Source organism: Cyanistes caeruleus, chromosome 13 (genome assembly GCF_971803275.1).
Source record: "Cyanistes caeruleus chromosome 13, bCyaCae1.hap1.1, whole genome shotgun sequence".
In the NCBI taxonomy this organism is placed as follows: Eukaryota; Metazoa; Chordata; class Aves; order Passeriformes; family Paridae; genus Cyanistes; species Cyanistes caeruleus.
This window is the reverse complement of record NC_141713.1, coordinates 2,750,228-2,777,530: the sequence shown is the minus strand read 5'-3', so window position 1 is coordinate 2,777,530 and position 27,303 is coordinate 2,750,228. Positions and strand designations below refer to the sequence as shown.

Genomic DNA, 27,303 nt, shown 5'->3' with positions numbered 1-27,303 from the left:
TGACCCCAGGGACCCTGCCCAACCCTGGGAATCCTGGGGACCCCGACAGACACTGGGGACCTTCTGATTTCAGTGATCCTCCAAATTCACAGTGTCCTACCACAGGGGTTTTGCCTGATCCCTGGTGACCTTATCTGACCCCGGTGGATGTCTCCCACCCCAAGATCCATGTCCCTCTCCGGCTATCCTGTCATCCCTGGATATCCTGACCCACCCCATATCCCAGCCCGTAGCCGCCGTCGGACCGCAGGGACCCCGTTCATCCCCCTCCCCAAGGCTCAGCCCCATCCCGGGGGCTCCCAGCCCCACGGCGGGTGGGGGGGGGCCGGGGCCGGGGCCGGGCCAGGCGGGGGGGCCGGGCCAGGCGGCGGCGGGGCCGGGGCCGGCGGCGGGGGCATCCCCGCCTCCTCGCTGGCAGCGCCGGAGCCGCCGGAAACCCGGCGGTGCTGCTGCTGCTGCTGCCGCGGCTCCGGCTCCCCGAGAAGTTGCTGCGGAGGGAGAGCGGCGGGGCCCGGGCCGGCACCCCCGGCCCGCCCGGCATGACCGTCCGCCCGGAGCCCAGCGGGGCAGCGGGGCGGCGGCCGAGCCCCTGAGCGGGCGGCGAGGAGCCATGGAGCAAGTGAGTCCGGCCGGGAGCGGGACAGGGAGGGGGGACCCCGGGACAGGGAGGGGGGACCCCCGGGCCGGGCGGGAGAAGCGCCTGCCGCGGCAGGGGGACCGCACCGGGCACTTCGGGGTGTTTTGGGGGGTTCGCCGGCGCTGGGACATCCCGGCCCCGCTGCGCCCGGGGGACAGCGAGGGAGACCGCGGGGCGGGGTGGGGGGTTCTCCATCCCCAGCAGCCCCCGGAGCGGCTCGGGCAGAGCCTCGGAAGCGCATCCCCGCAGCCCTCGGGATGTTGGACCCGGCCGGGAGGGGCTGCCCCCGCGCTGGTTCCACGCGTGCTCGTGCCACCCCGAGTGACTCCCGCTGGGGTGTTGTCCTACCCTGCTGGAGCCGAGCCTGGGTCAGATCGCCAGCTTGGACATGTCTGCGCACCTCCTGCCTTCCCCACTTCTGTTCTGCTCCTCCTTTCTGTCTGGGACGGGTTTAACTCAGAGAAGGGCAGTGGTGCTTCTTCTGCACACGGTTTTCATGTCCATGGGATCAGACACCCCAATAATCCATCCCTGTGAGGATTGATTAAGATGCCACAAATTTGTTAGCAAGTTAAACAGGTCGCTTTCTCCTCTCGTCTGGCCACACAATTATTCCTGCTTCCTTTCCTTGGATGAGGTTTTGCTGGTCGTGCACAAAGAAAACTCCTAGGACGGACTGCCGGAGGACTTCAGGCTCTGTCTGGTACATGCGATCCCTGTAGCTGTGGCTTGTCTCTCCCCCTTCACATCCCCCTATTTCAGCTCCCAACATTCTGTGGCAAGAATGAAAGCTCTTTTAAAACAGCAGGGAGACAGCAAAGCAGCCCAAGTTGGTAGTGACTGAGAGTTGTTATTATCTGCTGGCATCCATGAAATTAATCCACAGCAGAGAAACTGCATCCAGCTGGCAGCCCAAGGGGCTTCGCACCTACCCTAGCACTGACTGACCATCTTGTGGGCTTCTCATTTTTAGTGACACATGAATCCTCCTGCCTGTAGAAGGGGTGTCAGAGGATGTTCCCCAAGTTCCACGTGGATCTGAGCAGTTTGTTTCCAGTGAAACAAACTGTTCTGCTTCAGCAGGCTGGGGAGAATTGGAAGTGCTGTCAGCAAGGTTTGGGAGATAACGTGGAAAAGGAGAAAAAGAGTGGATGCGTGGGGATGCAGGTTGTCTCCTGGGAGTTGTTCATCAGCACCTTGGTAGAAAGGAGTGTGTGATAAGTGAGATGCTTGATTGAAATGAAGTTGATGTAACTGGCTAAGACACTTCTGTGCTCTGTGTAATTTTAAAGGCACTACCATAATTCAACTCTTGGGGGTTTGTTTTGTTGGAAAACATGAAGACTGTGTGGGTTTGTGGGCCCATAAAATACAGGGCAGGGAAGGGGAGAAAAAACTGCCTAGTTGTTAAATAAAAAGCCATCCTGTCTGATTTGTGTTCTCTGCTGAGCTGCAAAATGTGAGGCTAAACCAAGCTGAAGGAGTGGAACTCATGTTTCACTTCTAATGCCACCGTGATATAAAATGCAAAAATGGCCCCTATGGGTCGGTTTGGGGAGCGATGCCTTTGGTGTGAGCCAGCTTGGGGATAACTTGGTTTTTCCTTTGTTTACACTGGCTCACTTGACTGATGTCAGGGGGCTTCTTCTCATGGAATTATCACAGGAACGAATACACCCCAAGAAGATCCCAAGAAGGATATCTTAATATTTCTTGTAAAATGCTCGTATATAGCTGAGTTAACAACAGCAGCTCATGTTTTTGTGTCATGTTCCCATTTTAATTGTGGAATTGCAGGCAGAGAACACAGGATGGACACAATGGCCTGCTGCTGGTGCCCATCCCTCCCCTTGCCAATTTGGGGCAGGGCTGGCATAAAAATAATCCTCAAAAATGTTCGGCACCATCTCTGAGACTTCTTGCTTCTTGCAGGAACAAACTTCCCAGTTGAATCATCTGGTTTTTTATGTCCTTGAGCTGCAGGTGAGGGATTACAGCACCTGTCCCCCCTCGTGGGATGTGCAGGGTACGTGTGAGGGGGAAGCTGTTGACCCAGAGCCCAGAAGCTCAGCATCCCTATGAGTGCTGGATCTCACCCCTCACATCTGCCTTGTATCAGGGAATGGAGAAGGCAGCTCAGGTGACTCATGTGCAGTACAAGGGGCAGAGCCCTCTGCTTGTGGCTGTTGTCACTTGCTGAGACCAGCACTCTCCATCTCATTGCATCTTCCCTCACCTTCCCTCTCCTGCTCAGGTGGGGCTTGGAGTCATGGATCCTCATGTGGATGCTCCCAGGTGCTGGCACAACAGGAAGTCCTGTCTGGTATGGAGGAGTCCCCCATGCATGGCTCCTTTCAGGCAAGGGTTCCACCCAGGGCTCCTGAGTGATCTGGGGAACTCCAAGACAACCCTTCAATGTCAAGGAGATGTGGCAGTCTCTGAAAGGCTGGAGAGCCAGACCCTAAACCATCTCTGCCCTCGCTGTGCCTTGTGCAGAGGCGCCAACATGAGCCCAAGCTCTGCTGGGGCAGATCGTTTTTCAGCGGTAGATGTTAGGTGCTGTGTCTTCACAAGGAGTACTTTTATTTTTAAACCAGACTAGTTTTTGCTCTGCTGAGCAAAAAAAAGACATATTTACCATGTGATTTCAGCCTTTCTGCCAGGTGAGGGAAAAGAAACCCAGCAAAAATTCACCTGCCAAGCGAAAAAAAAAAGCCCTAACGAGTAAAAACATTTTAGCAGTTGTTGGTTAGGACTCACTTGAATAAACTCTTCATACAGCTACATCCATGCACAAGTGCTACGAGGGAGGTTATAGTCCATGCCCAATTATCTAAAAATGACATCAAAAGGGTTCTTGATCAGGAAACCAGCAGGTCTGTATTTGTGCAGGAATTGATGTTTGCTGAAGTCGCAGATCTCAACTGAATTCGACTTCCTGGCAACCTAAAAAGTCAAGTTTAAAAAAAACCCACCCTACACAGTCCCTCCATTTCCCGGAAAACTTTTTGATGCTCAGTCATCCTGTATTGTGGCCATTTCAGATGCAACTCAGTACAACTGAAATAACTTCTACAAAAGGCACCAAGGTTGTTACAGGTTTCAGCCCAATTTTCTTTCAGGTGAAACACTATTTAAGTTTCTTGTTCCCAGTCTGCACCTGAGCCTGCCAGCAAAGCCTAGCCCCTTCCAGATCTTAGTGGAGGTCAGAATAAATGTGGGTGCACAGGGTGTTTAAGCTGTTTTTCTTTTTATGGGTGCGAGCTCCTTCTTTGGAATAAGAGCTTACCCTGATGAAAGCTGCTGTCCAAGGGTGTGTTCAGTGGGAGTTTGGTGCAGGAAAACAGATTCGTTAGCAAGGCTCTCCTCCAAATTTTTGAAGCTTGTCCACACACACTTGCTCTGTCCTGGCTATGGGAGTGTCCAGCTCTGACTCTGTTCCGTGCACTTGGGATTTTCTCATGTTATGAAACAAGATGTCTGAGCTCCAGCTGGTCCAGTTTGTGCAGTTGGGATATTTGGGGCTCTCTTGTCACAGATCCTCTTTTTGTGTGCCAGCTCTCTGCAGCAGGATTGCTGCTGTTACATGTGGGGGCATGGAGAAAACAGAGTGTGGGGGACAGTGGGGTGCCTGGGAAGAGGTTGGAGGATTTGGTTTTGGCTTCTCCTCACAAATCACAAGGTTGATGAGGTGATTGTGCCAGGGGATTTGGCTCAGCCAGGGATTCCCCTTGCCTTGTTCTGGGGAAAGAGGCTTATTGAGGGGGCCATGGGGTGTGGGGAGCATCAGAGAGCTCCAAGGGAGGGCTACAGGGATCCTGCCTTTGCAATGGCTCTTCAGTGCACTGGAGAGGAGGAAAGCTTTCATCTTTAACCTGCTGGGAACATTTCAGTGTGAAGTCCTGTCCCTCATGCCATGGATTTGTGCACAGGAGTTGGTGTGGGGATGGTGACTAAGCACAGATGCCTAGAAGAGAAGCTTGCAGAAGTGGCCTTGGACTGAAATATGAGTGTTGCTACTGATGCCAGCAGAATCCATTGTGCTGGGAATCATCAGAAAGCTGGAGGAGCAAAGGGGAGAGAAGGCTGCTCTTTTTCATGAGTGAGCAAGGAGTACCTCCCCAGAGAGGGAAGCAGAGCCCGTGGGGGAGCAGAGGAACAAGGTGGACTTGTTGCCCTCCCAACAGAGTCTCCAGGGATGGCTGGGATCTGTGCCCACTTCCCAGTCCTGTGGGAGCTGGTTGAGTTTTCCTCTGGAAGATGCCAGTCTCCCGTTGTAACGCGGTGGGGAGGGACCACATTTGGTGGGTGCCAAAATCTTCTCTGGGATGGCTTTCTGATGATGGAAACTCCTTATGTCTTCTTGCAGGATACAAAGGAAGAGGTGTCAGAGAAACCAAAGTGTGCTCCAACCGCAGAGAAATATGGCTGGATTAAAAAAAGCAGTGGGGGGCTCCTGGGACTGTGGAAGGATCGTTACATCCAGCTACGGAAAACACAGCTCGTGGTCTACGAGGATGAGGTATGGTCACAGCTAATGGCCTTGAATGAGGGGCAGGAACAAACCCCTGGGGACACATGCATGTCCCTTTTTTACTCTTCCCTCCAGGACATTCCTTTTGAGAGGGCTTCTCCAGCTATCTCCAGGAAGGGTAAACTCTGTAAAAGAGATGGCAGCTGCATTTTAAATATATTATATATTATAAATATTTTAGCCACTGAATATTTTGACAGAGTCCTTGCCAAAATAAAAAAATGGGGGGGCAGGACATCCTGTGAGAAGGTGAACGGAGCAAAGCTTTAGGCGGAAGCAGGATATGTGCAATGAGGTTTTGGCTTTTGAAGGATAAAAGTGATTGCAGCAGGCTGACTTTCCACCTGCCACTTGAGGGAATGGCAGGCAACCCTGCAGCTGTTTGGCACCCCTCAAGCAGCCCAAATTGTTGCCAGCCAGACTCTTCAGGGTTTCTTTTAGCCACTGAAGGATGCAGAGTGAGATTGTGAGTGCTTGCTGTCCTCCTTAAGCACAGACAGTCTGGATTTGGCTCATCTTTTCCCTTTACTTGAGCCAGTTCTGAGCGAAGGACCCCTGGGAGCCTTGTCCTGGACTTCCCTAGATAAACTGCATGCCTTAAGTTCATGGCCGTACTTAGAGCTGCTTCCAAACAAATGAGGAATAAGAGCCAAGCCGAATCTGTCCTGCATTTTCAGGCAAGAAGAATGAAAAGTGCAGGGCTGGTCCTGCCAGGATGCAAAGGTGGCTTTGTCCTGAGCCAAGCCCTTGTTCCTGGGCTGGAAGCAGCTTCTGTAAGAGCAGAGTTTCCCCAAAAATTAGAAATTACAGTGCAGAGCACAAACTACAACCAAGAGAGGTTTGAGATGAGGGGTGGGTCGGTCTGAGCCCTGCAGCGGCTTGTGTGTGCAGCAGGGTGGGGGACTGTGGTCTGCCCAAGGACCACGTGCCTGTGAGGTGAGGTATCTGGCCCAAGAGGATCTGGGTCATGTGTGGGCATCAGGACGATATAAAAGCAAAACCATGTAAAGCTTCATGTGCAGTGTGTCAAGGGAAGAAGAATGGGGAAATGTTTCAGCAGCTGCATTGCTGCTGTAGTTTCAGGAACAGCAGGACTGACAGTGAGTTCAGTTCTCTTTTTTGAAAACATCCTCTTGCCTAATAAAGAAGATTTGTTATAAACAATTTAGGTTAAAGGGTACTACCTCTTCCCTTATGCTGAACACTCCTGCTCTTCCCAAGTCCCAAAGCTTTCTGGTGTCATTTGTTCTTAGCTGTGAAATGTCATGAAGAGTGCAAGAATAATGACAGGAGCAGTCAATGTCAGGTGATGAGCAGTTCAGAAGGCAGGAAAAGCAAGGGGGGGGTTCTCTTACCCTGAGGGATGCAGCCTGGTCCTGCAAACTGTTGACTCTCTGTAGTTCATTTCCCAGTGCCCTGGACACCTGTTGACTCCAGCTGAAGTTTCAGGAACTTGAAGATTCAAAATCTATAAGCATGACGTAGGTTTTTTGTAAAAAAACAAGATACATAGAGGCTCTCATTACCACAAGGGAAAAGGAGGCTTTTAAAGTAAGATTAATTTTCACAGACATACAGAAGAAGGAAAAATCCCAATCATTTAAAGGGTTATTTTATTATCTCAACAAGGAAAATGGCATTTGTAACAACCAGGCATAATGTTTTCTGGTAGCCTGCGGATTGTGGTAACATCCTGTAATAAATTGCATCTGTAAGCTACAGTAGCTGCAAGGTCCCATTATTGTAAATAAGGGATCATGTTAATATCTATAGGCTATTAAACTGGCTTACAGTGAAGTCAAATGTCTTAGGAGAGGAAATTGCTGCAAAATTATCTGGTAGCACAATAGGATAACATGTGATTGTGCAGACTTACTACAGGGAAACCAAAGGAAATGGCAATTTTCTGCACTCAGGAGGGGTCTTGTTGCAGCAGAATTGAGGCAGTTCATGTTTATTACTGTATTTATCTTCCTTTAATGTGAGTCAGGGCAGTGTGGCTGTCTCTATCTTACAAATGGGGAACTAAGTCTTTGAGATGGGAAGGGCTGATATCTGAGCTGAGTCTGTGGTGCAGTGTGCTATGGTGGTTTGCATTTCTGGAGTTCAAGGTGCCATTTTTCCCACTGGACCTTCTCCACATATCTGCTCTGTGTGACCCTGGAGAGGGACACAGCATTCCAGACCATCCTCAGGCCAAAACATTTACAAATGGGATTGTTCAGTGCTTGCTGAAAAAGAAAGGAGATAAAACCTCAGGCAACAGGAATAAAAGGCATCTCTCCATAAGTATCCTAAATTAGACTTATGTGATTTAAACGGGGGGGGGGGTGGTGGTCAGCTTCCATGTGGGCAGGCAGGTTTGGAGGCTGAGCATTTCAGCTGGTCTGAGCCCATCAGATTTCCAGGAACTGAGTAGTGCCTGAGAGTCAGTGTGCTTTTCTCAGTCCCTCCCATGTCCAGCCCTTCACAAAAAAGGTGCTAATGTTGCCTTTAGCATTTGTTTCTTATGCAGGCCATCTTGTTCTGCAGTTGCATGAGCCTGGCTGCACTTGTAGCTGAGGTTTAGGTGCAAAACAAGAGCAGAGGGGAGAGCCAACACGAGATACAGAAAAGAACATTGTACAGTGTTACTGGGAAGTACAGTCTGAGCAGCACACAAATACCATATATCATCATCAGTAGCGATCTCCAGGAATGTGCTCCTGACCTGCCCTGGGAACGTGTTTCCCAAGCTGCATCTGCTAGTCAGGCTTTGGGTTTGGTTTAAAGCAGAGCCACCTCCTGAAGGCAAGTGGCAAATGACTATTGTGTTACCTGGAACAGATGGGGTGAAACAAGATTCTTTCAGTGGATGGAGAATGGAGATGGATTTCTTGTTCTCTGCTGAGCCTCCATCTACAGCACTCTCTGTACCCTCACCTAAATGAAGATGCAGTTAAGCAACTTTTTGTTTGTATGTTACATACCCAAATGTCAGGAAAGGAGGCACTGATGCAAATACAGGGTGCTCAGATCCCAAAAAACTGCTGTGCAGGTCTGTGCAGAACCAATCAGGTTATTTTCTAGTGGGATTTCTTGTCTTCTTGCCTCTGCATATTCTTGTGACAATAAAAACCATACAGAGAGTGTCTGAAGACCAGGCAATCCTATGTAAGGTGACTAGACAGATCAGTATCATCACTTCATGGTTTAGAATGCATCAGCACTGAGTTTCGATTTTTTTATCCCCTAAACAGTGCAGCTATTGCTTAGAGCTGTTTTCTTGTTGTTTTAGGGTTTCTTTATAAGTGTATTATGTATAGGGAAAAATCCTACTAGATTCTAGAGACCAGAGGATCCACCTAGCACTCAACAGTTGGACACTTAACACCTGCATTTTGTCCCTGGTAAAGTTATAGCAAGGTATGCCCAAATTTGTTAATATTTTGAGAGCCTAAAATAGAGAAAAAAAAATTATTATTTCAGGTCTAGACATTTAAACTGAATGGAAGGGCTCAGCCCCTGAGTGTGTGTGTCAGTGAGAAGGTTTTTGCTGGGAATTACACCTTCATATAAATAAAAAATTCAGGTCTTTTCCCCCCACCTTTTTATAAACTTTTCATTAAGGAAATTGTTTGCCAAGTGTGATTCTTTGGTTAAGCACATGCATTAATATGTCCAGGTGTTCAGTAACTTTCTTCCTAAGGGCCAAGCCAACAGACACAGATATGTTTGTCACAGGATCTGCTCCATGAAGGGTTAATGCAATAGTTTCTCTGCATTAAATCATGAATGTAAGGATTCTGTACCAGGACTGAGCTTCTCCAGAACATGTGTCAGGGCAGGAGTCTGGAAGTGACCTTGTCTCTGCATGGTGCTGAGTGTCCTCCAGGTCCCAGGAGGCTGAAGGGATCTGGGGACCTGCATCAGGGTCAGGTCTTTCGTTCTTTATCTTAGCAGTGCAGAGAGACATAAAGGATCTCTTTGTGACCCAGGTAGGCTCACAGAGAGGGGATGGCTGCTTGCCAAGGGTAAAACATAGACAAAAGCCCCATTCTGGTGCTCCCTGAACTCAGATGCTTTTCCTTTGCCTCATACATGGATTTTTCTATTTCTCTGGCTGCTTTCTTTCCTGCTTTCCCTGAAGAGGATAATTCACTTGACAAGTTCAGGTCCCTGAGATGAAGGAGCCATAACTTGAACAATCAAGGTATCTCTGGGTGACAGCATCCTGCATGTCCCCATCCTCTCTGCCTTTGTTCCCTGGCTGGGTCACACTCCCCAAAGCCTCCCCAGGGAGAAGACAGGCATCTGGAAGGCAAGAGGCAATCTCACAGCAAAACCACATCTCTCCACCCTGCCAAGTCCCCTCGTTCCCCAGCTTGGTGTTCCACAGCCCTTAGGAAATGGAGCACAGCTTGCACAAGATCAGAGGAAGAGTTCCTGTCCAAGAGGCAGGAAGGATGGCATGGACGAGGAGGGTGACAGGGGCTCTGCTGGGGACAGAGCTGCTTTTGAGAGAAGGGAGAGTGGGCAGGAGGCTTGGGGCTGCTCTCTGCTCAGATCCTGAGCCCAGGGAAGGAGCTGGGAGCTGCACCGGCCGTGCAGCAGGGCTGTAACGTGGGCGGTCTTCCTCCGAAGGCCAGGATGAGATCACCCATCCCCGAGGCATGTATTCCTGACCTCACCCTTCTCTGTCATTTGTTGAGAGGGGTTATTATTTCCATCCCTGTCCTTTTGCAGTGACATTGCGATACCAGGATTGCAGCAGGAGCCTTCAAAGGGCCCGGTAGCGTCAGCAGGATTTTATCGGCTGGGTTTTAGGTTTGGGCAGGATTAATCTCCTCCTCCTAGTATGCATTTTCCCAGTTCACATTCACCTACTCAGTGTTAAATGAAATAAACAGTAATGTCATTAAAATAATAAACCTAAATTAGATCCAGACGTCCCTCGGTGGCTCAGGACTTGCTCTGTGTACCGGCATCAGCTCTGCCGGGCCCCATCCCCAGATAGGAGGGTTAAAAAAACTGAAACGCAGGCTGAGTTCTGCACAGCGACTTAAATGTCAAGTGGTAAAGGGAGGAAATTCCCCGCAGCCCACTTCCCTCTGAACTCTCCATTCCCTGCCTCCAGCCACGCAGCAGCTTCCTGGCTACGACATGTTTCCTCATCCCACACCCCCTTCTCCGCTACAGGAATTGCTAAATACAAACTGACACGGGCACAAGGAGCTGTCCTGGGAGCAGAGCCGGAGCTGGGGGTGGTTATGCCCAGCGATTTAAATTCAGGATGGTACTGGAGAGGTTCATGAGCCATGCTGACTGAAGCACTTCACTGGCAAGAACTGCTCTGAGATACTCACTGCTCATTTGTGCTTAGCAAAAGGGAGCTTTGGTCTCTGCTGGGCTACTGAGACATGAAGAATATTATCTGCCCAGTGTTACGCTGCGATTCCTATTAGGGATGGTGCTCTGCAGCTGAACCGAGCCACGCACCACGTGTGGAATTTTAGTTATGTTACTGGGAGAAATGAGCCAAGATCGCGGCCGGCAGTCATCAGTGGAGATACTCCAGAGATAAATATTCCCCACTGAGATGCTGGCCCAGACAGTTTTGCTGGCTGTACAGGGCTGTATTTCCAATCCTAAGTGTTTTGACAGCTCAGAGCGTGGCTGCAAGAGGACTGTGTCCATCACAAGTGGCTCCTGCTGACCTTTGTGATGTGAAGACCAGTCTGCCCCAGTTCAGTGTGGCAGCAGGGCTTCCCTCTTATCCCTGCTCTGGCTCAGGCTTCCTGAGGGGGCTGCTTGGTCCATTGTGATGCTTGTGTCACCTTCCCTGTGAAAAAGCAGAATCACATCTTCTCCTTTCATTGTGGGATGGAGGTAGTGTCACTTCTGGCTGCAGATCCCTGGATGAGGCCAACAGCAATGGCAGAAACTGGTGTTTCTGTCCCCAACCTGTTATTTGCTCAGCCACTGTGGACCACTAGGCCTGTAGCTTAAAGACCAGGGTATTTTCTTAATGAGATGCCAGCCTGATTTATGGGGCTTTCTGTCTGCATGCAGGTTATTTTTAAGGCAGAAGAGCTTTTAGACAGTTGCAGAGGGAAGAAATGCAGAATTTGATGGTCTATGATTGATTTCAATGCCTTCTATTCATAATAATGTTTCATTCCCTCTCTGCAGGATGAACAGAAGTGCATAGAAACGGTGGAACTGGAGAGTTATGACAAGTGCCAGGAGCTGCGTGCACTACTAAAAAGGAAAAATCGTTTCATTTTAATCCGCTCCCCGGGTAAGAAGGTAGGATTGCCTTTCTCATCGCCCTCGAGTCTGCTAACTCCAAAGTGAGATCCGGCCAGTTGTGCCCAGAGCAGATGAAAAGCTGAGACTGAGCTCCTTGGCAGCTGGGAGAAATGACTTGTGTCATTCACTAGCTGTGAAGGGTCTGCAGTGTGCAAGAAGGAAAGCCACTCTCATGTAGATTTCTTTCTTGTGTGGGGAAAGGGTCTTCCTGTGGCTCAACTTTTTACTCTTGATTTTTTTTCCTGCCTTAGCATTTTCTTTCTTGCAGTACTCCCCAAGAAGGGGAGAATGATCACTCCCTATGGTTCCTCCATGTCCTCTGAGTACCTGTAGATGCTGCAGCTTTGCCCAGGTTCCAGTGAAATCAAGAATTCCAATCCATGTACTGAGACAGTTCCTGGAGTTTGAACCATTGATCTGAGAAACTCCAGTGCAAAGTTACTTACAGCCAAACAGTTCCTAGGAGAAAAGATTTATTTTGCAGAATTCATGAAACCTTACATCTGTAGCTTCCTGCACAGCATCTGGTTAGATCCAGAAGCTGCAAACCAGGCTGGCATTGCAAAGAGACTATACATCCATCTGAGCACTGGGTGTATGCAAGGACATCCTCCTTTACTTCCTATCTGTATTCATCATCACTATACATCTCTGGATGTTCTCCTTAGCTCCTACTTGCATGCTATCCATGTCAGCATCCTTATGGGCTAGAATTCTTCATTGTTGCTTTGGGGTATCACACTTTGCCTTCTAATTTCAATACGTTTTTTTTGGCCTCAGAGTTCTTACTGAATCTCCCCATGCAAATCTGAGAAGTTTTGGGGGACAAAAACACATTCATTTCCATAGAACATGAACAGGAAAAAATACCAACTTGCTGTATTCCCCCATCTCCATTTTGTTTAAATAAATGGAGATTGTTTAGTCCTTGTTGTCAGTGTTGCTTATTATTTCACTCCAGTCACTTAGTGTTTATTCATATAATAAGACCCCAGCTGAGTTCAGAGCACCATTGTGCTAAACTTCATTCAAAACAACAAAACAAGGACTGTCCTGCCCCAAAACCCTGGGTTAGTGAGCTCCAGCAGAGCACTGGAGCCCAGAACACATTAGGAAGGAATTCTTCCCTGTGAGTATGGTGAGGCCCTGGCACAGGGTGCCCAGAGAAGCTGTGGCTGCCCTGTCCCTGGAAGTGTCCAAGGCCAGGTTGGACAGGGCTTGGAGCAGCCTGAGGTAGTGGAAGGTGTTTCTGCCCATGGCAGGAGAGCAGGAACTAGTTGTTTTTTGAGGTCTCTTTCAACCCAAATGATTCTAGGATTCTGTGATCCTAAGTGTACACCTATTCCCAGGGAGGCCAATAATACCCTGTGTGCTCAGAGATGGGCAGCACAATAGGAGCAGGTATTATCTGCAGGTATGTTACTGAGAGAGAATTGTGTAATACCTGCATATATCTCTGCACTGCTCCATGAATCAATACAGGGTCTGAGACCTGTTCCTAAACCTTTCATTTCTTGCTATGAGAAAAATATGCCCAAACTGTGCCCAAAAGGGTAACTTCATCCTTTTGGCATGCTGGCAAGTTTACAGCTACCCTGTTTTTCATGCCACTGATTCAGTGGAGACCTAGATAGAGGCTACTTTTTATAAGGCTCTTTTGGAGAAAGGAAGGGCTTTTATAAATGAAAAGTTCCCTGTTTGTAGCTCCCCTCCCGCCCCTCTTTTGGCTGGGAATCTGGTGAGGGTGTTGACACACAACATACTTTGGCAGATGCTAGCACAGGCTTCAATTAGAAGGCCAACGTACACAACTGTCCTTCTTCTGTTTTGAAATCGCAGCTGTGGTGATATATATCAGTTAAACATTTTCCATTTGGGAGGCTTGCTGCCATCCACAGTTTAAAATCACCCTGTGTGCCAGCTTGCCAAGCCCTGCCACATCTTGCTAGGCTTTTTTTTCTTTTCACCCTCTCTCCTGAGCGTAATGCTGAGGAACAAGTTGGAAGGACTTAGGAACAAGCTAGGAAAGGCCATTTCTGTTCCAGTGCACAAGTCTTGAATATGGGGAGCCCAGTTTAGTTGTAGGGGAATCTCAGTTTAATTTTTGGATGGGATATTTTTGAGCAGAGATGAATCAGTCAGTTAAAACTACTAGGCAGCTGAAGTTGCACCTGAATAAATAAGCTGTCCTGCTAAACACTGGTCATTGATGAATGTACCCCAGATTCTGCTTGGCCTGTTCACAAGGATGACATTTTTGTTAAGCTGTGACAATATGAGTATGTCACATGCCTGCACTGGTATGGAACTGAAAGAAAGCACTACCCCCTGAGCTTTAATTCTTCAGTGAAGGAAGCTGGCAATGTGCAAAAGCCCCATTTTTCTTAGAAATCTCAAATGCTTCATTCCATCCACAGCAATTAAATGAAAACTTTTGGTTGCAGAGAGCTGGGCTTCTAAGAAAGGTCAGCAGCCTTGACCTGGAGACCTTAAAATGTAACTACTCAAAATGCAAAAAAACAATGTAAATGATGCTTGGTGTAAACTGTGAAAATTACCAAGATTGGCACAAGTCTGGTGTTCAGTGGATCTGAAAAGCTTCAGCTGCAGGGAAGTATTAATATTGGGAAGAGGATGGTAGTAAGGAAAGAGTCCACCAGCAAGTCCTGCAGCTCCCCAGGCATCCTCACACCTGTGGTCAGGGATGGAAACTTGCATTGCTTATTTTTCCCTCCATGAATTTTTGAGGTACCTGGAACTGCCTTCACCGTGGGCCCAGCCTGGGCAGTGAGCCTTGGGGGAGTCTGCTCCTGGGGTCTGCCAGTCTGGCAGAGATGCTGCATTATTCCCAGGGACAATGTGGCTCTTGGCTCAGCTACAGAAAACCATCAGAATCCTCTGACAATCATCTCATAGAAACATGGAATGGTTTGGGTTGAAAGGGATCTTGAAGATCACCTAGTTCAACCTCTCTGTCATAGGCAGGGAGTCCCTTGTCTTCTCCTTTCCCCTTCATGATATAATCTGACAAAGTCATGTAGAAGAAGGCAAGAAATGACCCCTCATCTGGCAGATAGATTCTGCTGCACTCATGGTAGTTTAAGATGTTACTGACCCAGCTCTGCTCCAGTTTATGCTGGAGATGACCACCCTGTACCAAAAGTCAGCAAAAGGGAACACATCTCCCGCAGCATTTCACAGGCAATTCACAGTCCAGTTTAGCTTGGCCCCACCAGGCTTTACACTGAAACAGATAAGGACCAAGCACAGGTTTGTGTCACCTGTGTCTGCAGCAGATCTGCTCAGCAAACAAGTGTTGGTAACAGTCTTAAACTGCAGCTACACAGCTCTCCAGAGCTTGTCTGGTAAATCACTTAGCACAGGTACAGCAGACTGACCCCAGGAACACTTCTCTTTCCTGGACAGCAGGCTCAGCATTGCCATCAGACTGTCAGTGCTGGAGAAGACTGATGTCTCAGGGAGGACAGGGAGCAATGGGGGAGCCAGTGCCCGCTGCCGTCACAGACAGTGAGCCGTGTGGGAGCTCTTGTTGCCTGACATCTCAGCAGTGATTCAGCAGGAGCTGACTGGCTGTGCTGTGCTCTGAGTAACTGTCAGTAAATTGTGTAGCCTGCATTCATGGCTTACAATGGTCACTAGGTTTGGCCATGACAGCTTTTCCTGGCACACCAGCCTGTTGTTTATGGCGTGACTCAGTCTCAGCTGGCTTAGCAAGAAGGAGTGCAAATGTGTTACCCTGCCCGCTGCCCTCTCATGTTGGTGTCACTGACTCTCTGCCTTATTCCTGCTGGAGAGCAGGCTCTGCTTACTGCTTTGTAGGAAATATCCATCTTTAGATACATCTGCTGGTATGTGTAAATATTCAAATGAGTAAAGATACAGACAAGAGAAATTAATTTGTTCCTTGTTTGTTGTGAGCCTGGGAATCTCAGAGTACTGTGCAGAGTCCCAGTGACAGGCAGGACTGAGACCACCTTCTTCCTGCCTCTCCTCTGCAGCTTCCTGCTTTACAGAGAGCTCTCATCCCGGTTTGGATGAGCTTCCTCTCCCCAGTGCCTTGGCTGAGGACAGGAGCCACAGATGGATGCAGACAGACCAGGGACAGCAAGGCAGCAAAGAGGCTGTGGCTGGCAGCAGCCTGAGCATGAGCCTCGGAGCTCCAGCAGCCTGACTCTGCCTTGGTGTCTGTGGGTGTGTTATAAAGAGAGAAAAAATTTCTAAGATACCTGGGCGCTGGGAGGAACCTGTCCCTCTGTGTCACAGCCCCAGGGAACTGTGCAAGCAGGGAGCAGGGCTGCAGCAACACGAGGCTGCCACTGCCCCATGGGTCCCACTGTGCTGCTCATTCTCCCTCACCCAGCTCCCTTCTGATGCCACCATCATTCCCTTTCTCTCATCATCCACTGGATCTGCATTTGATGGCAAAGGGTTGCATGCCAGAGTCTCAGCTTCTCATTAATGAGGAACCACCCCCTGAGGTTTGCTCTGCTCTGTCACAGAGTTGCTGACACCAGTGCTTAGTCACAGTCTGGGAGGCTTTATTTGGAATGAGGCACAGAAAGTGGCATTGGAAGAGGAAGCTTGAAGTGAGGGAGGAATCCTTCCCCTGAACAACGTGTACGGAGATTTCTAAACCCTGGTGCAGGCTGCCAGGTCTTTGCCAGGCAGTGCAGCAGCTCAGCTGCTCACAAGTAGAGCTTTCTCATAAGCTTTTATAATCACAAAGCTTTGGGGCAAAATCGTTTCCAAACAAAAAAAGTTTTTAAGCACACACAAAACCAGGCCAGTTTGGACTAAAACAAAATCTGGCCATTGCTCTGTTTTGGAGCCTTGCCTTCCCTTACATTCCCTGGTTAGAGTGGCCCTTCTGCATCCCAGACAAAGGGCTCTTTTTCCAGAGGGCTGTGGGTCAGGCCCTAACCTCCCCTCTGAACTCTCAGGAAGGCATGTGGTCCCGTCACCTTACGTGCAAACTGATGGAATAAAGAATCTTTCCCCAGATTACTCCTTAACTCCCTGCTTGCCATACTGGTTGTGAGTGTCTGGCACTTGGCAGCTGTGATGTAAATCCAAGGCATTGACACGAGAAATAAATACAGAAAGGAAGAACATTTTGTTTCTAACAGCAAGAGTGGGTGTAAGGAGATCAGGCTTTAGTTCTGCAGAATTTCTGATGGTCCCTTCAGAAGTTGCTGAGACACAGAACAGTTGTGCTTTGTTGTGCCATGAACAGGGAGCTGCTAAGAACACTCGACTGTCAGTCACCATTAGCTTTGTCCCCTCATTTAATATAGTCCCTGTTTTATATAGACACTGCTGTGAGTTTGGAATGTGGGGCCTCATTTACAAAAAGGCTGAGGCTACAACTGCTCTTAAAGGCAATGGGAAAGTGCAGAGTATCTACAGGATGTAAAATACCCCAAAAAACTGTTCCAGGCAAAACCCCCATAAGGCTGTGTTTTGAACAAGCCTCTCTGTAGCTTACTTCTCCACCTGTAAGAGGTGAATAATTTCAGTTGCTTTGAAAAGGAATTTTTGAAGCCCCCCAGATACTGTGGTGATAAATAGGAAAGAAAAAAAGACTGTCAGGGGAATCAGTAATTCTGTTTTCAGGGCAGGGCTGGAGCAGAGTGAAATCAGTAAGACATATTGACCCAGGAGGATAAAACACATGATGGAATAACTCACTAAGAAGTGCCACCCTGTTTTTAGGGACAGTGCTAGGAGGAACACACACAGCAGGCTGACATCCCTACAGCCCAGAAACACTGGGAGTGTCTAACTTTTAAGTGCTTCATTTTGCAATGTTGCTGATGTCCTTTAGCACAGGAGTATTCTCCTGTGTGCAGTGTGGATTAGGGCACCACATGGAGCAATTTGGATCCCAGCTGGTCTGCCATGGAGCCACCTGTAAAGTGAAGATGATATTTCTCTCACCTGAAGTGTAGTCTGGGGCAAAGCTGCCTAATATTGCTGAGGTGCTCAGAGAAAACAGCAGTGAATTAAGTAACTCCCTGCCTATTGTCCCTGCTGTGGGCAAGAAGAGATTGGAAACACTGAGCAAAGCCATGGGGCTGTCCTGGAGGAAGGGAAGAGTTGTCTGGCTGGAGGACAGGCCATACAATCACCCATCCTCCCTCCTTATTTGTGACCCATACTTCTTGCCAGTTCCCTCTTATATGGCCAGCTCTTCTTCCTTCTTCTTGGGGCAGCTCTTCAGACCCCAGAGACTGTCTGTCTGCAGTGTTCATTGCTGGTTTTCATTTGAAAATAGAAAAAGATAGGGTGAATTTTGCACTTATATTGCTCTTATGCCTCATCATATCTGTGCCCAGCTGGGTCAGTGTTAGAGCAGGCAATGTCAGTGCCCCACACTCCTGTATCAGTTCTGTTCTGCAGAGCCGGAGGAACAGGGAAGCAGGCAGAGCCCACTGCATGCAGCCTTCCCATTCCTTGTATTCTGGGAGAAGTGGGAGATAAAGTATTTTACTCCACCATCCAGTATGACTTGGACTTTCAGTCTGACTCTGTGCAGTGTGACCATTTGCTGTACAACTCAATGATGCTCCAAGAGTTATTCCAAGTGTTTTGCAGAAGGAAGAAACTTTTTTTACTACTTTAGTAGTTACCAAAATAAAACTACAACAAAAAACTGTCCAGCATAACAAAACCCTGTTCATGGGAGCTATGTCAAGGCACAAAGGAATCTGTAGTTTAAACACAGGCTAGAACTGGATGTTATATAGAAACTGACGTGATTCAGAGGTACCTCTGGTCCTGACGAGGAAGGCTCAGGCAAAAATTCTCTCTCTGCTCTTGCAGGTTCATGATATCAAATTTCAAGCTCCAACTTTGGAAGAAAAGGAATCATGGATAAAAGCTCTTAATGAAGGGATCAACAGAGGAAAAAACAAAGTATTTGATGAGGTAAGAGAAATAGTTTTCAAACTCCTGTGTTTCTGTGTCTGTTCTCATCCATGGCTCATTTAGATAAAAGCAGAACTTGCCTGAACTCCTGTTCTCCCCATCCTTCCTGCATGTCAGCCATTGTCTAAGAAAAGAGAAAGGTGGTGTGCAAGGTAGGGCAGGTTCCTCCCCTTCAGAGCTTGGGATCAGAGGATTTCTGGGAGTTCCCCTCTCCCAATGGAAGCGGCTGGTGGAGAGAAGCAGCTACAACACTGAGCTGTGTAGAGCTGGGATGCAGCCTGGAGGGACTCATCCTCCCCATGCTGCTATGATCCTTAGCACCAAGCAGCCTGGAAATGGGTGTACTTAGTTAGGATATAGCCCAGTCTTCGGGACTGGAAAAGTCTGAAGTGACTCAGTCCACCAGCTACTCTGCCTGCAGTCTGGAGAAAAGTCTGGTGGAAAGTTACTCCAGGGCCCTGGCCAAACCTGCCTGCCTCTCAGCTAGCCCCTGCACTTTCAAATTCTACTCTCATCCTGCTGCGCAGAGAAGAGGATGAAAATTGCACAACCTAGAGCCTGTTTAACCTTGCCCTGCTCCCTCTTAGTTTGTAAATCAGCCCTGAGCTAAACCAAAGGAGCAGCATCTCTTCTACAGTTCTTTCAGTAACTGAAAGGAAATGAACAAAACCACCACCATGGGAACGACACAAGGGAAAACGAGCAGGGTAAGGAGGGACAAAGCAATCAGCAAGTTCCATTTAGCAGAGGAAACTAAAGCAATGAGTAAAAGTTTTGAGAAAAGGGCCAACTGGTGTAGATACAGTGCTAGAGGTGTAAACTCTGAGAGGTTAGGCTTTGCTTTTATTCAGCAGAGGGCAAAAGCATATGGGTACAGTGGGCAGTGAACTCTGCACACTCTTCAGCAGCACAGCAAGGTGGAATCTCAGATCACCTCCCTGCCCTGTGGGTTATCCTCCTTACAGAGCAAGCCAGCCTCTAATTCTCAGTCATTCCAATAAGGATCAGAGCTCAGATTTAAAGTGTTTCCACACAGGCCAGGCACAGACTAATGGGTCAAGCCCTCAGCTGGCTTGGATTATCTGTTGTACCCTGAAGGAACTGTAAAAACCACTCTGCCATACCAGCCATTTTTCTCTTCAAATCCCTATTTCACCCTTGCCAGTTTTCCTATTGTACAAACTTGTGGTACCAAGGACACACAGAAGTTCCAGTGTCCCTGGTCACTACTGCTGCCCCTCCATGGGGAGCAGACTCCAGCCCTTGGCCGCCACAGTGTGGGTGGATGGTCATAGAGCCAGGACAGAGAAATACCTGTCAGGGCACTGGGACCTCCCTCTTTAGGAGTGTGAGGCAGTGGATTTCTCATCTGATTCCAGGAAATAAATTTGTTAATTCAGCTGGAGCTGCAATTAATCCAGGTCACTGCTCACACCTTCTCTTCAGCATCCTGCAGTCATTAGAGCTGTAGAAGGGAAGAGCTGTAACAAAGTGCTGCTGATACAGTTCACAGTCAGGTCACAGTTATTAATGAGCTTTCACCTCTAAGATGGAAACAGCACTTTTGGTGTTGTGTTCTGCCACATGCAGGAGCTGGTCCAAGCACAGGGTGCAGCGAGGACAAAGCTCCTTATGTCCTTTTTTCTCTGCCTCTTAGGTGGAGAGAAATTTAGCCATTGCAAACCTTGAGACCTTAAATATCCATCACATACATGCAGGGCTTTGCAGGCAGGCTGTAATTGAGCTCTGAGATAAAGACTAAAGGTGAAATATTCTCCAAATGCTTCAACATTTCATGTGTGACAATGACAACTTTATAGACATATCTTGAGAAATTAATTACTCTCTTCCTTCTTTTGTTTCCCTTCTCTTCCCCCTGTTAAAGGTGAAAGTAGATGAGAGCCTTTCCTTGGACCATGTGACTCGGGACAGGGTGAAGGTGTCCCACGGACGTCGGCCACCCACAAGAAGTCACCTAAAGGAGGTAAGTGCACCCTGTTGGAGTGAGCCATCCCACCAGCTGGCATCACCAGAGCTGCTCCTTCCACTCAGGTACCAAACCCCAGGGGAAACCCCAGATATGCACAGCCCAGAGAAAGCTAACAAGGGAAACAACTTCCTGCAGGAAAGACTGTGCTAGCACCTCTTCAATGAAGCTCCAAGTTCCCATAGATCTCTATCTGCTGCAACATGTTACCATATATTTAGCTTTTCATAACTCATAAGCTGCCTCACCGTCTGGTCAGAGCCATTAGAATTTCATTTTCATCAGAAGAGACAGGAGCTCCTATAGTTATTTCCAAAGATGTTATAATTTTGTAGCCACAGTGGTCTAAAGGTAGAAGAACTGCATGGTGCATGGGGAGAAGCTGTATTTTTATTAAGCTAACTGGGGAAAGCAGACAAGCTTTCAAGCTTACAAGCCCTTCCCTAGGTCTGAAACAGAATCCATTATTCTCCCAGGCAGTTTTATAGACTAACCTGTCTACTTTTAACTGATTTTCTGGGTCTGTCTCTTAAAAAAAAAAAAAAAAAAAAGGGAAAAAAGAAAAAAAACCAAACTTGGATTTCATTTCCAGGGGAGAGGTTCTTACTAATGTTTGATTCCTGTGATTTATGAAAAAGTTTCTACAGACAGATTGATATTTTAGCAGAGCATTAATCGCAAGCAAGGAAGGTTTTTAAATCAAACCTTCTTTCTTCAGACTTCCAAGACTCTGACTTATGTGCCTGCACAACACTCAGATGACCCTTGTGCAGAAAATTAGATACCTTGAGACTTTTTACTTTGCATAGAAATGGAGGGAGAGTGTCTCTCCCAGAGAAATGCATGAGAATGAATCATAGATTCCCATCCTCCAGAAAACCGCAGAAGAAAACATGACAAAAGTCACAGCAACAATGAAGTGTGGATTCTGTTGCCTAATATGGGTTCAGTAAGGTGGGGACCTCTTCCCCACTAAAAACATCTCTCTTCCCTGGTCAGGTCACTATTTTCACAAGATACCTCTGAGGTTAATACCTCTAAGACTTCTTACCCTCAGCCAAAATCAGGGGAAACTGACTTACAAATTTAGCAGCAGGAATGAGGGGATAGAGCCTGCAGAAAGATGTGTATCATGGCTGCTGGCTGCAGATTCATGAAGGAAATGGTATGAACATGGATGTTCAGTGTTAAAAGCAGGCCAGGTGAGGATGGGTCAGGGCCAAGCTGCCAGCATGCAGCTTGCCTCTGTTTCTCTGATGGGCTGGATAGACAAAGAGAGACTTTAACTAAATTTATTGCACTGCAGGAGCCTGGCCCTGGCTGCAGCTATGCCTTCGTGTGGTTTTGGGTTCCCTCACACAGGAACTGTCACCACAGTTCTCCCTGTGGGGCACTGAGTTTACACACTGCAATGTCTTTGCTAAGTCCATCCTTTTTAGGAAAACCTCCCTGCTAGTGAGATTTGCACACAGAATTGTGTCTGAAGGAAGTTTAACCAGCTGAGGCTTGGCCCTGGTCAGGCTGGGATGGCATTAGGTTGGAGGAACCAAGCAGAAGGCAACAGGACTACAATCCCATGCCAAGCGATCTAAAGATTGACTTTATGGCAAGCTCAAAAGCAGAAAAGGGAGCCTTTGGGGAGGCATGTTGTAAATGAAGGGGGTAGAGGGGTCCCACTACCCACAGGACAAAGAATAAAAGGCAGAGCTTAACACCAGTGCCCACAGGAAAACCAAGAAATGAGGTTATTGTGGAACAGGCTTTAAGACGTTTCTTTCAAAGGAAGTAGTAAAATAAGTTCTGTGCTTTTCTTAGAATCAAGGGGCGTTTTGGGTTGGAAGGAACCTTAAAAACCATCTGTGAGGGCAAAGAACCTTTCACTAAACCAGGTTACTCAGAGCCCCTTCCAGCCTGGCCTTGAACACTCCAAGGATGGGGAGTCCACAGCCTCTCTGGGTAACCTGTGCCAGGGCCTCACCACCCTTATAGTGAAGAATTTCTTCTGAATAGCTAATCTAAACCTGTCCTCTTTCAGCCTAAGGCCATTGCCCCTGTCCTATCACTCCATGGCCCTGTGAAAAATCCCTCTCCAGCTCTCTCAGAAGCCCCCTTCAGGCACTGGAAGGGGCTTTAAGGTCTCCCTGAAGCCTTCCCTTCTCCTGTCTTAACAGCCCCAACTCTCTCAGCTTTAAGCAGCAGCTTGCTATGCTGGTTGTGAGGATTTTGCACTTTAACTTGAAGTTAAAGGATGAAACACAGGATCAGTGATGATATTGAAAACTATCTCTCTTGTTTTTCAGGCTGCCAAATGTACATCAGATGGTATCCTGCGATTAGATCTGGATATAGTCGACAATGGACCACCGACCTTTGATTCCACTATTAGTGAAAATGACAATGAACCACCTCAAAAAGAAACTCCAAAGCCCCCTATGCCACCTACAAAACCCACTGGCTCAAAAGAAAACCAGGAGGCAGAGAACAATGTCCCTGACCAGGAACATAAAAAACCTCTGTCTCCTCCACTGCCTCCAGATAAGAATCTTAAGGAAGGCATCATATCAAAGGACAGCGTAAATGCCAAGGAAGAGGACTCTCTAAGTGCAGAGGAGAATGTGGAAGAATCCCAAGCACCAAGCGAGGAGAACAAGGAGAACCTCGTTGAGGTCAGGGTTATATCAAAAGCTCCAATTCCACCTCCTAAAAGTGTGCCAGACAAGCTGAAAGTAGCTTGGGACCAACCAACCATTGAACCTAAAAAGACAGAAGACTTGGAATCATCAGGAGATGATGGCAAAGACAGCCTGGCTGAGATTGCTGCTGCAGATGTTTCAAAGCCTCCTGTTCCTCCTAAGGTTTTGCCAGAGAAAATGCTTGCCACAGTGAACTCCAGCTATGGTGACCTGGAAGCTGGGGGCTGGGAAAAGCAGGAGTCTGGCAGCTCCAAGCCCCCAGTGAATGGGATCACAGCCAGCGAGGTAGCAGAGTTCACATCCCTGACAGCTGAAACAGAAGAAGGAAATGGGAGGACCGCAGCTGAGAAGGAACAGCAAACTTCAGCAGAAGGGACAGAGACTTCCTTAGCTACAGAAACAGACCATGAGAGTGTAAAATCAACTATTGAGAAGAAAGATTCTACAGAAAACACTTCAGGTCTCAAACTTCGCTGTTCTTCTCTGGGAGACTTGCTCTCTGATTCCAAAAATAAACGGAGAGCACTTCCAGGCCAAGGTTTCCCAAAGGATTCCCATCAATGCTTAGCTAAAATGGAGGAGAAAGTTGCTAATGAAAGGGAAAAAGCAGAAAAGCTTCTGCAGAAGGTTTTACGTGAAGGGTTGGAACAGGCCCAGGAGGGGAATGGACCCCCAGTGATGGCAGAGACGTTGCTCAATGAGGCAGTGGAACAGCTTCGGCAAGCTTCACAAGTTTTGCAAGAAATTAAAGGTCTTGGAGAACTGAAAAAAGAAGGAACAGAGAAACAGAAAGAAAAGCAAAAGGATCTAGTGACTCTTTATAGAAGAAGTGCTCCCTGACACACTCTGCAAAGACTTCTTTCCCAAAATCAAAGCTAAACATTTGCATTTACGATTTGTACCATTGCTAGGCCAGTGTTTAAAGATGGTGTTTTGCTGTGCACACACGATGTTTGTGGGACAGAATTGAGCTTTCAGTTATAGCATCTTTCTTTTTTCATGTTGTACATACCAGTCTGGTTCTAATCCTCTTAGCACAGCAGAAGGTTACAGGACAGTGAACAGTTTTAAAAATGTGAATGCTCTTTAAGGATTCTGTCCAAAGTCCTTTCAATGGATCAGGCCTTAAAACTCACTGGTAATCAGACCAAGCCAGATTTTTTTGAAAGGAGAATAATGGCTATTCCAGCAAAAGCCCCTGTCTCTCTGTATTTACAGACAAGCAAATACCAGATTACACTGGCACCTATCTGGTTTTCCCAGTTAAATCATTTAAGGATAAATGTAGTCAGCGTTTATTCGCTTGCTGGCATTCCCAGACCACCTGGCCCAGTGACACCTAGGAATGTAAAGATAAACGATTTAATCTTCTCCAAAGATACTCATAAAACCACATCTTCAGTTAAAAAGTGACCTCACACAGAGGCAAACCAAACTGGCCAATTCCTGACTCCAAGCAGAGTCCCTGATGTGGAGCAGCTGTATGAAGGCACTTTGAGGCTAGCTCTGCAGCGCTTTAAGTGTGCTAAGCACTGCATCAGTGAACACAAGTCTCAAAGCATCATTGCCAGGCAAGTATGGATTGTTCCTCTTTCATTAATAAGGAAACTGAGATTACACTTGGCCTTTGAAAGTGTCTTCTACCAGGATAGCACATTTATTATTGAGGACCGTACCTATCTGATTACTCTGAATCCCCTCAGTGTTGTTAGGAACAAATAGCCAGGCATTTGGACAACTTGTGTCCAGGAGATCACCAGGAGCTTCCTAGGAGAGCTGTCACGAAGCTTTGGGGATGTGTGTTCCATTAGTGTTGTCTTGGGATGTAACTGACAGGAGCATGCACATCAGACAGTGGTTCTGGATGAGATCCCCCTTCTCCACCTGCTGTGTCCTGGCCAGCTGGAGAGCCATGGTTTGGCCTAGATCTCTCTGATTGACACACATGGAGGGAAAGGCATTTTGCACACAAAACTTTGGGGCTGGTCCCAATGACTTAAGTATATGAAAATAAACATGCATTGCTACAGAAGGGTGTAAGCATGGCATTGCAGAAGGCTCCAGCAGAATTCCCACAGCTTCCCTATCCACCTGCTAGGAGCAGCCACAGTTCCTGTGGTCTTTAGTGGTTACAGCAGTGGCAAAATCATGTCTTTGCACTGCTGCTGTATCCTCTCTTCTGTTCTCAAAAGTGGCTTTGAGGAGAGTTGTGTGACATCCCAGAGGGCTTCTCCTTTTCTTGAGCCAAGCTCTGGAAACATGGAAAATGGCAATCTCCCTAGTCTGGTTTTAAAGACTAGGCTACCTAAAGTCTTTTCTCTCATTTGCCAGCACTTTGTTCTTAGCTCATCCATTTCTTTTTTTTCTAATTTCCGAGGTCACACAAGTCTGCAGGGGGCTGCAAACACCACCCGCAGCAGTAGTAAAGTTTCATCTGAGCCTCCTCTTAGCCTAGACATAGGTACTTCAGGTCTGAGCACAGAAAGGTTGGCTTTGGGCTTCCAAGTACCCTGGCTTCCACCATCTGGAGCCAGCAAGACAGCAACCATAACTGATGCTTTTGGCTCTTTTGATTAAATTAGCCTTGGTTTTGGTAGCGAGTCCTCCTCTCAAGACAGCCATAGCTGTTGTATGGGAGTTCACTTGTTACTCTGTCACATGGAAAGTTCTACATGGTCAAACACTCAGGGCTCAGGTGCTTTGCTTTGAGAAGAAGTTTCCAATGTCCTAAGCCCACCCCGAGGTACACAGCCTGGAGCACACTCTGGACCTGTGCCATTTGCTGCTGTGGGTTCAATGTGAACTATGGGTCATATTCACCTTTCCAGACACACTTAGGACAAGGGCTAAGAACACAGACAATATTCAGTGCCTATCTGCTATCTAAATGTATTTTTCTGCATGTGCACTTTTGTTTACCGAACACTGTGTGGTATGAATGTGAGCTGTCAGCACCTGGTGTGCACTGGAAGTCGAAAGACATCAGCTCCAGAGAGCAGGCAGGCTTTTGCAAGATGTAGTTCTAAAACAATAATAGATGGGGGAAAACCCAGTTCACACTAACAGGAGTATACACAAACCAAGGCAAACTCTGGCTACAGGTTCATATCCCAAAGCTGAAGCCAATCCTAAACTTCAGGACAGGCAAATCAAAGCCTGGCACTGAAATCCAGGAGAATGACAACAGCTTATGGGGTAGCTCAGTCCCCTAATTTATACATGAATGTTTTTGCTTTCCCCAGTGTTTTCTTGTGGTGGTGTGTTCTGTGGATACTCGTCTGGCAAAACGCTGGTGAAAATACCCAGACATCCCCCTCTGTTACAGCCAAACCTACAGGATGTGCTTATATTTACTGTATATTTTTATATTATACTCAATATTTTAATGAATAAATGTCTGACATTTTACTGAATCAGTAGGAATCCTAACAGATAAATACCCTCTGCCTGTTAGGAAATGGGCAAATTAAATCATTTTACAACCTACAGCTAATTACTGTATATGCTGTACTAACAGATCTTACTAGATTTGTATTATGTCTTGTAAATAGGTATAACTTAAGTGGAATCTCTGTATTACCCAGTAACTTTACTGCTGCAAATGCTATGTTAGAGACTCTTGGTTTTAACTGTTTTTTCTAATAGGTTTAGCAGTTTCATCCTAAAACATCCAGCCTTCTATGGCAACTCCCATCTTCAGTGTACATCCTGCCACCATGCACTTTTTTTTTTAATCTTCCTTTAAACATGCATTTAAATTTGCATCTAATTCCTGGCTGGGGGGTTTTGTGCCTGAAAACCCTCTGGGCTTGGAGTGTTGGAGTGTGAGTCTGTGTTTTGGGCTGTGCCACCAGTTTACATGTCTGTGACAGGAAGGAAGCGAGTTTGCAAGTGAGCAAGTGTGGATGACGATCTGAAAAGCAGCTGCTGCAGCCCGTGGAAAGGCAGCGCTTTGTCTCCTGCTTGTAAAGAGCTTTGAGATTTGGCAATAAAACCTCCTTTTAAAAATCTGCTGTTTCAGAGCCATTTTGTCCTAAAGTGGAGCAGGGAAGTGCCACCAGAAGCAGCACATGAAGGCTTTGCTCTGGAGAAGGGAATGCTGCACAGGCAGTGGTCAGGCTGAGGTGAGCTTGGTGCTGTGCTAACCACAGACAGGAGGAAGGAGAAACGCTGGTGCTGCAGCTAGCACAAAGCTGGAGCTGCTGCTGTGCAC

General features: G+C 47.5%; 2 protein-coding genes across 16 annotated transcripts in view; one reads left to right on the top strand and one right to left on the bottom strand.

Moving 5' to 3' along the window:
- The window catches only part of PCSK6 (proprotein convertase subtilisin/kexin type 6), a 91,598-nt gene that overhangs the window by 51,020 nt on the left and 13,275 nt on the right, over window positions 1-27,303 (bottom strand). For 4 of the 13 annotated variants that reach the window (XM_086848780.1, XM_086848775.1, XM_086848783.1 and 1 more), the window contains exon 3: window positions 6,527-6,639. The gene's annotated coding sequence lies outside the window, so the exon portion shown is untranslated. Of the gene's footprint in view, window positions 1-985; window positions 5,943-6,526; window positions 6,640-7,988; window positions 8,094-27,303 lie in introns of those variants that run through there. The other 9 variants (XM_086848778.1, XM_086848774.1, XM_023933827.2 and 6 more) reach the window with 6 other exon arrangements.
- On the top strand, window positions 417-27,098 carry PLEKHO2 (pleckstrin homology domain containing O2). Of its 3 annotated transcripts, XM_086848802.1 has the most exons (6): window positions 417-619; window positions 5,007-5,159; window positions 11,343-11,459; window positions 18,306-18,410; window positions 20,296-20,394; window positions 22,698-27,098. In XM_086848802.1, the coding sequence occupies exons 1-6, from the start codon at window positions 611-613 to the stop codon at window positions 23,928-23,930; spliced, it is 1,716 nt and encodes a 571-aa protein (XP_086704928.1). In that variant the 5' UTR covers window positions 417-610; the 3' UTR covers window positions 23,931-27,098. The 3 variants fall into 3 exon arrangements, with proteins under 3 accessions (XP_086704928.1, XP_023789596.2, XP_023789597.2); XM_023933828.2 differs by lacking the exon at window positions 417-619 and having other exon boundaries at window positions 4,836-5,159; XM_023933829.2 differs by lacking the exons at window positions 417-619; window positions 5,007-5,159 and adding an exon at window positions 10,886-11,039.